General features: G+C 42.4%; 1 protein-coding gene across 2 annotated transcripts in view; it reads right to left on the bottom strand.

Moving 5' to 3' along the window:
• MDGA1 (MAM domain containing glycosylphosphatidylinositol anchor 1) overlaps positions 1–12948 on the bottom strand; it is a 410329-nt gene that overhangs the window by 242402 nt on the left and 154979 nt on the right. For both annotated transcript variants that reach the window (XM_042445010.1, XM_042445011.1), the window contains exon 3: positions 9558–9732. In XM_042445010.1, coding sequence (XP_042300944.1) covers positions 9558–9732 — 175 coding nt within the window. The remainder of the gene's footprint in view (positions 1–9557; positions 9733–12948) is intronic.

Below are 12948 nucleotides of genomic sequence, written 5' to 3'. Positions count from 1 at the left end.
GTTTTATTTATAAACCGCTATTCTGTGTTGATACAGGTAAAAATTGCAATATCAAATACAAAATACAGGATAAAAATTGCAATACATAAATAAAACTTTGATAAAAACATTTCAAAATACAGATTAAAACCATACATCAAATCCAGGCCAGCTAAATGTGCTCAATAATGCTGTACATATAGGGGGGAGTCATATATCATCAAGGAGCATCGGGGAAGGCTTGCCGAAACAAGAAGGTCTTAAGTCTCTTTTTAAAGAGATCCAGGGAGGTGGTGGAGCGGAGTTCCTCAGGAAGGGTGTTCCAGATCCCAGGGGCCGAGATAGAAAAGGCCCTTTGTGAGGTTGATACATATCTTGTTATCGGGATCCTCAACAGATTCTTCCCAGACGACCTGAGTATGCGGGGCGGACTATATGGGGAGAGGCGGTCCTCCAAGTACCCTGGGCCCAAGCCATTTAGGGCTTTATAGGTTATAACCAACACCTTGTATTATGCCCGGCAGTGAACAGGCAGCCAATGGAGATCATGCAGAATCGGTGTTATATGGTCGGCCCTGGGATGTCCAGTGACCAACCTAGCTGCCATATTCTGCACTAGCTGAAGCTTCCGGGTTTGGTACAAGGGTTGCCCCATGTAGAGCGCATTACAGAAATCCAACCGAGAGGTTACTAGAGCATATACCACTGTTTCAAGGTCCTCCCGGCCTAGGTAGGGTCGCAGCTGGCATATCAGCCGAAGCTGGTAACAGGTGCTTCTGACCGTCGCATCCACCTGAGAAGTTAGCTGGAGCGATGAGTCCAAAAGCACCCCCAAACTGCGAACTGAGTCCTTCAGGGGGAGCGTGACCCCATTCAGGACAGGTAGACAAATTTCACCACCCGGACCGGGCGAGCCTATCACTAGTACTTCCGTTTTCTCTGGATTCAAGCTGAGTTTGTTTTTCCTCATCCAGCCCATTACCAACACCAAGCAGGCATTTAGCGGAGAGATGCCATCCCTAGTTACTGCATCAGTCGGGGACACAGAGAAGCATATTTGGGTGTCATCAGCGTACTGATAACACCACGCCCCGTGTCTCCGGATGATCTCTCCCAGCGGTTTCATGTAAATGTTAAATAGCATGGGGGACAGAATAGCTCCTTGAGGGACACCAGATGTAAGCGCCTTCTTATCGGAGCAAACGTCCCCCAGCTGCACCATCTGGAATCTACCCGAGAGGTAGGAACGGAACCACTGGAGCACAGTGCCCCCGATACCTAACTCCCTCAGGCATTCCAGAAGGATACCATGGTCAATGGTATCGAAAGCTGCTGAGATGTCCAAAAGCACTAACAGGGACATGCTTCCCCTGTCCATGCCCAGACGGAGATCATCAACTAAGGTGACCATGGCAGTCTCAACTCCATAGCCCGCCCGGAAGCCGGTTTGAAATGGGTCTAGAAAATCTGTTTCTTCCAAGATCCCTTGAAGCTGGAAAGCAACTGCTCTCTTGATCACCTTCCCTAAAAAAGGCAGCAGCGAAACAGGCTGATAATTATTCCAAATCAGGGGGTCCAGGGAGGGCTTTTTTAGCAGAGGTTTTACTACTGCTGATTTTAAACTCGATGGAAAACGCCTCTCCCTGAAGGATGAATTAATTATACGGCATAACATAGAGGTTACCGCCGTTCCCCCCGGGCCACCAGCCATAAAGGACAGGGATCGAGAGAGCATGTTGTCTTCCTAACACTTCGAAGAATCTTGTCCACATCCTCGGTACTCACAAACTCAAAATGATCCTGTCTAATGGAGTCCACGGAAGCTCTGGAAACCTCTCTTATAGGATCTGAAGAAATACTGGCATCGAGATCAGCCCTTAGCGTCGAGATTTTATCCGCGAAGAAGTTGTTAAATTCGTCACAGCAGGCTTTAGATGGTTCTAAAATAGGGTTCAGGGAGGGGGGCAGTTGTGTTAGCTCCCTCACTACCCTGAACAGCTCTGCTGGACGCAACTCCGTGGATGCAATACGTGCAGCATAAAACGAATGTTTAGCTGCACTTATTGCCACTCCGTAAGCCTTCAAAAGAGACTCAAGGAGTGCCTTGTTGGCTAAGTGATGATGTCTTCACCAGTTGCGCTCTAGTCCTTAGGGTTAAATTTTCTGTGTGGGTTATTCTAGATGACCAATGAGATCTCTTCCAATTCTTCAATTCCAATTCAATAGTATGATGGCATCTATTTTTCTGTTCCTCCCTGCCACTTGCTGATTTGCACATATACTGTCAAACCCACCCACTCAAACCAAAGAAGCCTGGTGGGACTCTACTCACCACTCTGTTGGTTTCTCCAATGAAGCCTGTGAAAACCACAGCAGCTCCCCTCCTCCCAGAGCTCTGAAGGTGTCGATGAAAATTTTCACACTGATGTTTGTCATGGGTGAAGAGCTGGTAAAGCACCGGTAAAATGTTCCTGAAGTGTGAGGGTGTGAAAGCCCATCGCACTTCTAAAATGTTAGTGAAGCATCCCCTCACTTGTACCGCCCTTGCATCATTCGCAGAATAGCCATTTCCTATTAATGGGAACTTTGTGTTAATAGGAAATGGCTGTTCCGCAAATGAAGGGGACGCTTCACTGTTTTATAAGCACAGCGGGCTTTCACACCCTCAGGCTTCAGGAACATTTTACTGGCGCTTTACTGGTGCTTAACCCACAGTAAGCACCGGTGTGAAAGTTTCCCTAAATTGACACAGACAATGCCATCTCTTTTTCTTGTTTTCTAACAGGTCTGTGGGACATTTCTGGGAGCCCAGGAGGTACCTGTGATGTTCTTTGTCACTTTCTGCAAGTTGGCTGTTCTTTCCAGATCAACCTCATCATATTAATAATAATAATAATAATAATAAAATCTTTATTTATATCCCGCCCTTCCAAAAAGATCAGGGCGGCTTACAATATGCAACGAGTGCAAACAAATACAGGTTAAAAACATAAAACAACAATAATTCACAATCTAAAAACAATAACAAAGGCCCCGTTAGCCCATCCTCATGGCCACGGAAGAGGAGGGAGGCCCACAGGATATTTAATCGGGGAATGCCTGCTTGAATAGGAAGGTTTTGAGATCCTTCCTAAATTGGGCCAGGGTGGTAGATGAGCGGAGCTCCGTGGGCAGGTGGAATAATCTAAGGCCTGGTTCTCAAACTGTGGGATGGGACCCCTTGGGGGGACATAAGAGTTGCTCAAGGGTGTGTCAGATAGAGACTTGGAGGCCCTGATCCTCCACTTCCCAAACCTTTTCTGTACTGGATGGGAAGAGCTAGGCAAGGAGGGTGCTTGGAGCCTCCACCACAGGGAGAAGGAGGTGGGGGGGCAGGAGAGCTATTCCCCTATAAAATGTTAACATATGAATCTACATGATTATGTGGATGAAAATAAATACACTAAACAAACAAAATATTTTTATTCATATACTATGTCAAGCGGGGTTCACAGCATCTGCATGTAGATGCAAAAGGGGTCCTAAGGTAAAAGGTTTGAAGTCCAAAACAAACTGCAGAAATAATCCAGTTTGAGATTGCTTTAACTGCCCTGGCTCAGTGCTAAAGAATCCTGGGAACTGTAGTTTTGTGAGACATTTAGCCTTCTCTGCCAGAGCACACTAGTGCCACAATAAACTACAGTTCCCAGGATTACCTAGCACCAAGCAGTCTCAAACTGGATTGTTTCTGCAGCGTGTTTTGGACTTGAGAATCACTGATGTAAGGATTACATTTCTGTAGTTGTTGCATCACCACCACCACCACCACCACCACCACCACCACCACCATCACTCAAAGTTGTAGTCCTTGAATAGAGAGTTTCCAGGAAAGAATTATTTGTAGCCATCTTCCCTTCCCATAGTATAAGATTTAAAATTTGGAAAGTGCCTTCATGGTATATTGGTGGAAAATTGCTAGTACCCCCACATCGATAGCCTGAAAAACACTAATTTACATCATCATCTAATATTTGTAAAGTGCTTTCAAGTGTTCAAAGTGCTTCACACCTATCACTTACTAGTTGGACACACGCCTGCCATAATAAAGATTTCAGTGAAGATTAATTCAGCTCACAGTTGGTGACTTGCCAACTGATACAACCATGTGGACCCCCTGGATATGAAGAACTACAGGCCTGTATCCCATCTGCCATTTTTGAGCAAGGTGATCAAGAGGGCTGTTACTCTTCAACTCCAAGTCATCTTGGATGAAACCGATTATCTAGACCCATTTCAAACCGGCTTCAGGACAGGATATGGGGTGGAGACTGCCATGGTTGCTCTGGCTGACAATCTTCGTCTGGGCACTGACAGAGGAAACGTGACCCTGTTGGTGCTTCTAGACCTCTCAGCGGCCTTCGATACAATAGATCATGACATCCTCTTGGAACACCTGGGAGAGTTAGGAATTGGTGGCACTGCACTCCAGTGGTTCCGGTCTTTCCTCTCGGGTAGATTCCAGAGGGTGATGCTCGGGGACAGTCACTTCTCAAAAACGGAGCTTAAATGTGGCGTCCCTCAAGGCGCCATACTGTCCCCGATGCTATTCAACATTTATATGAAGCCGCTGGGAGAAATCATTTGCAGACATAGGGCAGGGTGTTATCAATACACTGATGACACCCAAATATATTTCTCCATGTCCCGATCAGCAGCTATGACAACAGATGGCATTTCTCCCCTCAATCAGTGTCTTGAAGCGGTAATGGGCTGGATGTGGAAAAACAAACTCAGGCTGAATCCAGACAAAATGGAGGTACTTACAGTAGGGGCCCCCAACCCAGGTATAGGGTTGCAATCTCCAGTCCTAGATCGGGTCACACTCTCCACAAAGGACTGTGTTCACAGTCTGGGGGTGCTCCTAGATCCGTTGCTTCACAAGAGAAATCAGGTGAATGTGACAATCAGGAGCGCCTGTTATCAGCTTTGGCTGATACGCCAGCTGCGCCCTTTCCTGGAAGTAAAGGACCTAGAAAATGTTGTACATTCACTGGTAACTTCACGACTTGATTTCTGTAATGCGCTCTGCATGGGGCTACCCTTGTGCCTAGTCTGGAAACTTCAACTAGTGCAAAATATGGCAGCCAGGCTGGTTGCCGGAAAAACTAGGAGTGACTGAATAACACCTGTCCTAAAATCTCTTCACTGGCTGCCTATTAGTTTCCGGGCACAGTACAAGGTGTTGGTTATAACCTTTAAAGCCCTACATGGCTTGGGCCCAACCTATTTGAGGGATCGCCTGCTCCCACATAATCCGCCGCGCACCCTCAGGTCCTCTGGGAGGAATCTGTTGCAGCCTTTAAAAATCAGACTAACTGCTACCTCCCTTCTCTGCAATTGCTCCCAAACTATGGAACGACCTGCTGGATGAGATCCGTCAAATTGCCAGCTTAGACAGCTTCAAAAAAGCTGTCAAGACGGATCCCTTCCGATAGGCCTTTCCTGAATAAAAGTGCCACAGAATGACTGCCCCTCACATCATGTATTAATCCACCACTCTGTCCTCGTTTTATATATATATATAATTCTGTTTTAATAGATATTTTAATTGTAACATGTTTAATCCTGTTTTAAGGGGGGGGGGAATTTGGGACACAATGTTGTAAATGTGGATTTTATTGTGTTGTGAGCCGCTTTGATTGTTTTGTCACAGAAAAGCGGGATACAAATAAAAGTTTTAATATTTTTATTATTATTATTAACATGTCCCAAGAAATTTATATGCACTCGTCATCGCAATTTTGTCAATGTTCAATTTCACTCTCATAAGTTACTTTTTGGGGTTCTCTTTTAAGCTGAATATGGGCCTGAACAGACAGGCCAAAATAAAGCTGTTTCAGGTCACTTTGGAGGTATGCTGTTTAAATTATGCATGCGTCCTAAGAGGCCAGAAGCTGCACCAAAGCCATGCTCCAGTCCTAGGAACTGGAGAGTAGCTTTGGTGAAGCTTCTGGTCTCTTAAGATGTGTGTGTCATTTAAACAACATACCTCCAAAGTGACCCGAAGCAGCTTTATTTTGGCCTGTCTGTTCAGACCCTTTGTCAAAATAAACTTTCCTATGTAATTCATACTATGTTCTAGAGGACAGCACATGTGAATCATGTGGGTCTGGCTACAAGTAGCAGAAAAATTAAAAGCAATAGTACATGCATGTGCATTTTTATTTTGCTCAAGAAGCAGGAGGAGGAAGAGGAGAAGGAGAGGGGGCTAACACTGGACAGTGGAGCAAACTGGATCAGCTACATATTTTGATGCCCAAAACAAAGGGCAAGATGGTCTCTTTACCTCAGTTCCATGAAAAAACAAACAAACAACCAACTAGATTGGTAATTTCATTTTATTCAAGTACTGGCATCAGGTTAGGGGTTTTCCACCATGTCTGAAGTCAGCAAGCTAGTATAGCGGGTCTCAGGATGAACAACTGAGGATGCCACTGTTGCCCCTAGCAAATGCTGCCCAAGGTATGAGGCATTCTATGGACTGGCAGGACCTAAGCTGGTGTCTTATTTTAAACGTACTGCTTTTCCAGTGTTTTTTTTTAAAAATCACTTTTGATTGTATGTTTTAAATGTTAATATTGTAAATAGTTTAATTCTAATTAAAGTTTTAATGTTGATCCTTTGTACATGGTATTTCATAGAATCATAGAGCTGGAAGAGACCGCAAGGGCCATCCAGTCCAACCCCCTGCCATGTAGGAAATCCAGATCAAAGCATCCCTGACAGATGGCCATCCAGCCTCCGTTTCAAGACCTCCAAGGAGGGAGACTCCAGTACACTTCGAGGGAGTTTGTTCCACTGTCGAACAGCCCTTACTGTCAGGAAGTTCCTCCTAAGGTTGAAGTGGAATCTCTTTTCCTGCAGCTTGCATCCATTGCTCCGGGTCCTAGTCTCTGGAGCAGCAGAAAACAAGCTTGCTCCCTCCTCAATATGACATCCCTTCAAATATTTAAACAGAGCTATCGTATCACCTTCTTTTCTCCAGGCTAAATATCCCCAGCTCCCTAAGGCGTTCCTTATGGTTTCCAGACCCTTCACCATTTTAGTCGCCCTCCTTTGGACACGCTTCAGTTTCCCAATGTCCTTTTTGAATTGTGGTGCCCAGAACTGGACACAGTATTCCAGGTGGGGCCTGACCAAGGCAGAATAGAGTGGCACTATTACTCCCTTGATCTAGACACTATACTTCTATTGATGCAGCCTAAAATCGCATTGGCCTTGTTAGCTGCCGCATCGCACTGTTGACTCATGTTCAACTTGTGGTTTCACATGTTGTCTTCTTAAGCCAGGTGTCCCCCTGGCTTGAGTTAGGGAAAATTAAATATAGATAAAGATATTGATAATAGGTTAAGGCCACACCTTGGGCTTTCCCTATCCTCTCACTCACTCATTTCACAGATCAAAAAACAAAACAAAACAAAAAAAGCACGTTCTTTACCATAGAAGAATAATATATATAGGCAGGCATAAGGATGCAGGCATTAGTATTGGAAAGACCTTGGTCATTCAATGTATCACACAACTGTAAGGTTCAAAACAGCAGAGTTTTGCATTAGCGTAGATCCAAACTATATTGTAAAACAAAAAGGAAGCCTAACAAGAAATATAGCCCCTCATGAGAAAGCTCTTCTAGACAATTCTGTATCCATAGATGGAAGTGCTCACGATGAGCCACTATGTTTAGAAAAGCCAGGTTAATAAAAGCAAGGAGCTACACAACAGGAGAGGAAGGAAAGATAATAAAAGGTGATTCAGAAAAAAAATCTGATTATATCTATGGGAATTCATCTATTCCATCTATAGTTGGAGCAACTTCAAAAGGGGGAAATTTGGGCTCACATCCGGCTGCTGAATTCAAGCCTATTTTAAATTGTTATTTGGACAGAAGTAAAGTGAGGCAGGAAGACAGACAGAATTTTAAGTAAAACATTAGGTTTTGTGTAATGTCTGGTCAAAATATCCACATTTAGGAAATACAGTAATCTCCATCAATTATTACTCTGCAGTTGATAGGTTGGGAGGAAGCAGCAATGTATTTTGCATCCTTCTTTAAAGTCCTTCTCCAGGTACTTGAAAGGTAGTTATTATTTATGTATTAAAAGTCCAATAAAGGTGTCACATGTATGCATGAAAATGGCATCACAATATCTGTTAAGTGCATGAGCAAATGCCTATACCGTTAATATGTGCAAAAGGGTGAACTTGTGTGCAATTATGCTTCATACCCAAATTAAAAAGCAAGGGTATGAAAATACTGGGATAAGATTTTTAAAACAAATTTTGATTAAAGCGTTATCTGATTTATTATCGTGATCACATTTCTAATATATCTTTTATTTGACTGCATGAATGGGGTGCCATAAGCATGAGTCTTATCCTATCATATCTCTGAAAATCAGAAGTGGGGAAGCCAAAATCTCCCCAAATTCTAAACAAAAGGGTCACTTTTTTATTGCATCTTATTTTGTCTTTATAACAAAATGCATTGTAGATTAGGCTTAGGTGTATGCTATATTTCAGAGGATGGAAATGACATACCACCTTTGTGTATTCCTTGCCTTAGAAAATCCTATGAAAGTCATGAGGTCATTTTAATCAATATGCAATGTGAAGGAGCACACACAAACACAAGGAATTAAACACAGTGCCCGCCCCCGCCCCCCTCAAGTGCACTAGCTGAGAGATAGCGGCCCGTTTTTCATGTAAGTGGAAGCAAGTTGCTGGCCCCATCCTCCACTAGAATTAAGAACTGGTTTTAATAATTGAATTCTTGTTTCAAACTAGCCAAAGTTTAGTTAGCATTATGGCCAAATTGTGGGATCTCTAAATAGTGTAAACTTATGTGTTTTAAGTATGGTATGTGAACAAGACAGAATCATAACCCATAGTTTGAACCTGGATTGGTTCAACAAATGATAATTTAAACTAACCATACCCTAACAGAGTAATCAGTGTTAAGCATTACATCTAAAGTTTGGATGTAATGCTTAACCATGATTAGTCTGAATCAGACACTTCTGATTTTGTGGCCATTCTCCTTGTGGAATTTTTTTTTTTTGTTGGGGGGGGGGTTTGCAGATGACTCAGGCTTCTTCTTTTTTTGCTCTTCTCTGTTCCCCAGGTCAACTTGACCAATAGCTATGCTGCAAGAAGATTATGGGAGTTGTGGCAGAACCCTTATGCAGGGCGCTAGGTTGGGGAAAGACTTGTTTAGCAGTTATGTGCACAAGAGGCCAATGACGTCAAGGCCAAACAGAAATTTGAATACAATGTTGCCTGATCTAAGTACAGAATTCCAACAATTCCATTCTAGTTCTTGACCATAGCCACTTATGAATTTATTTCACAGCTATTTCTCATTTGTTTGATCAGGAAATCTGAGAGTCACACTTTCAGGAAAGTAAGTATGGTAGATGTAATGTCTGACCCTTTCCCTCTGAGGTGTAATAACTTAAAATCAATACAGAATTTCACTAGCCACACAATCAGAGACATGTGGTAGAAAAGTACAAAGGTTTGGAAGCCACACAATGACTTACACTGCACATCAACTCGAATGGACCTGATGGCAGGGACCCCAACCCCGTTCTCTGCTTTACAATAATAGCGACCCCCCTGCAGCCTCTGGATCTTCTCAATTCGAAGAGTCTCATTAAACACCGATGTCTCCTGGAATTTGTCTGACGCACTGCCAGCAGTTTTGGTCCACCTCACCTGGAAGAGGGGAATGAGAAGTTTCGCCATCAAAATCACATGAATACTGGAGGCTAGTAAAAGAAAATCTCTCCCCTGAAAGCATTTTGGAAGAAACCTTAAAGTGGCCTCTAGATAGTTTCTAAAAATGTTTGTTTACTTATGCAACGTTTGTCTGATCCAATTGTTTCATTTCACATGTGCATACTGTTAGTTTTGAAGAATTAATTTGCTGAAACATGTTAAACTGCTCTTCTTACCGTTTAGGGACCTATTCCTATTTTTATTCTTTCTTGTTATTTCTACCTCTGGCACCAATTTTTGTTGTTGTTGTTGTTAAAGTAATACCCTAGAGAACATGTCTACTTCACTAGCTGAGGTATACCTGTACAGTAATGTAAATGTTAAGGTGTATGTTTGCTTCAGGACTAGACTGCTCAGTTTGAATGTTGAATCTCTGTGACGGCTTGCCATTAAATAAACTGGGTTCAGCTCATTAATGCCCCCATTCTTGGAATACCTATGGGAGAGGGAGGAGTTTCCTAACAAGGGACAACTTCAAAGCATTTGTTGTTCCTTCTGGAGTGGACATCCCTTCTGTAACACATCTGAAAATGGAAGAGAGTCCTCTATAAGAGCAGCACATCTCTGAACATGTCAACTAACAGTTGACTGATTCAACTGTCATCTGGGAGTATTTAAACTCTTACATTTCAGAAATAAAGAGAGTTGGGCTGCAATGTTTTGTTGCTTCTTTTTTCCTCATGAGGGCCTCCTTGCTAATTGTAACAGTGCTGGGGTTTGTGAATCTTCTTCTGTTTTGCTTTGTACACTGAATAAAAGAATGTGAAAAGAAACAATGCAAAGTGACATAATTCAAGCTCCCCTAATTCTGCTTTGGCGCCTCTACTACACACAAGACTGTGAGCCAATGCAGTGCAGGTGGACAGCCACTATGTTGCAATGTTTACAGTGTTGGAGTAGGATTTTGGAGGTCCAGGTACTAGTACTCATTGAGCTATGAAACTCTCTGAGTCATGTGAAGTCGAAGGCTTTCATGGCTGGCATCCATAGTTTTTTGTGGGTTTTTTTGGCTATGTGGCCATGTTCTAGAAGAGTTTCTTCCTGACATTTCTCCAGCATCTGTGGCTTGCATCTTCAGATGCCAGCCACAGATGCTGGCGAAATGTCAGGAAAAAACTCTTCTAGAACATGGCCACATAGCCCCAAAAACCCACAAAAAATTATCTCTGAGTCATCTTGGATTAAAAAGGTAAAGGTTAAAGTTTCTCCTTGGATAAGGTTGCCAAGTTGCATCTGACTGTAGAGGCAGCACTCATTTCTGTTACTAAGCCAAAGAGCCAGCATTGTAATAGACTACTCTCAGGTCATGTGGCCAGCATGACTGCACAGAACATTGTTACCTTCCCAACCAAGTGGAACCTATTTATCTACTTGCACGTTTACATGCTTTTGAACTGCTATATTGGCAGAAATTGGGACTAGCAATGGGAGCTCACTCTCTCATGCGGTGCTTGGGCCTCAAACAGCTGACCTGCTGATCTTGAAATCGTCAGAGTCAGCATCTTACCTACTGAGCCACTGCATCTTGGATTATTCACTCTCAAATTGACCTACACAACGAGGATAAAGTGGGGATGAGAAGAACCATGATGACTTGAGTCCATTGGAGGAAGGGCAGGATGCAAATGCAACAAGCAAGCAAGCAAGCAAATAAATAAATAAATAAATAGGCAGGTATGAAGAAAACAGATGTCACTGAAGCAGAGAGAAGATAACGCAGACTGAGGGGTGGAATGGGGACTCCAAGCATCAAAAGTCTATAACATGCTTCTTCCTCTTTCCTTTTGAGATGATGAAAAATTACTTTGATTAGTTGACCCTGAAACAACATAAGAGCTTATCACACAAGGAATGAAAGTGGAGGTTCAGGAGGACAGTAGTTCCTTACTACGTGGCTTACCACATGATGTTGTAGTTCTTCAGTTCTCTTCCCACAGAAGATGGGACTTAAAAGCAAGTCTTTTTTCTAGCTTTTAGTACCATCTCTCATGGGAAATGAACTGCAGAACTATGATGTAATGTGGTAAGACACATGAAAAGACACTAATATCTGGCTGAACGTTCGCTTTCTTTTCTCATGTGATAAACACCATAGCTTAAACGAGGTTAGCAAAGCAGGGGGTGCAAAGGGCAACTAGCTGATAGCCACACAGTGACGCCTATAACTAAAGCTTAGAATGTTATTTTTAAGAAAAGGAATCAATAACTATATAAGTGAAGTAACTTCTCAGTACCCTTTCCTCATTATGTCAACAGTAACATGCTACTTTTAAAATTACTTGTCTTTAAATATAAACTTCAAAAATATAAAAATGGTCAACTTGGTCCCTTAGTGTATGAGCAACATTTTAGTAGAAATGAATAAACATTACTTGTTATAATCTAAAAACAAAACAAAAACCCTCCAGCATTACTAGTTATGTTGCTATTTAAAAAACAAAACATTTGTTTAAACCTACCCCTCCGCTAAAATAACATGTTAATGTAACACATTATACTCAAACTTTGTCTATAACAAAGAACAGAATTCTAACTTGAAGCCCTTCCCAGATGGTATAAAGTCATCACAATCCATTTACTATATTCTGGCATAATATAATCTAGCATAATATGCCATGAATGTAAAGAAAGAACTAGAAATTTCAGTGGGTCAATTGTGTTTTTTTTACGCCCCAACATCAATTCACAAAATGTGCAAAGTGATGTATGGCTAGATGGATAGCACATTCTCAAGGAATTCAGAATTTATAAAATAGTTATATTTTTCTATCATAGGTATTTCTTAATCGTATGATCATTGGATCCATTGATGGCCTTCTGGGGTGTTCATGTACCAGGCTCAAAAACATTTCCCCCCCAGTTTGCCTCCTGTTTGAAAACTGTCCTTGCAGAAAAGCTTTTTAATGTCCAGTTACATCATTAAAATAATGTTTTGCTCTAAACAAGTGTATAGTTATATGGGATGCTACCATATATAGTCAGATAACAGGCACTCAACTCTGTTGCCACGGTACACACACAGCAACAGAGTCCATAGCATTCATTAAGTTCTCAAAGGCAAACATGATCCCATAAATGCCCATTTTACAGACTAAAGGTGAGGAACATGTGTCCCACAGGGCTATTTTTGTCACCTCTGGGTTGTATTTTCCT

This window comes from Sceloporus undulatus, chromosome 1 (genome assembly GCF_019175285.1).
Source record: "Sceloporus undulatus isolate JIND9_A2432 ecotype Alabama chromosome 1, SceUnd_v1.1, whole genome shotgun sequence".
In the NCBI taxonomy this organism is placed as follows: Eukaryota; Metazoa; Chordata; class Lepidosauria; order Squamata; family Phrynosomatidae; genus Sceloporus; species Sceloporus undulatus.
Note: the sequence above shows the minus strand (reverse complement) of the source record. Positions and strands in the feature narration are given on the sequence as shown.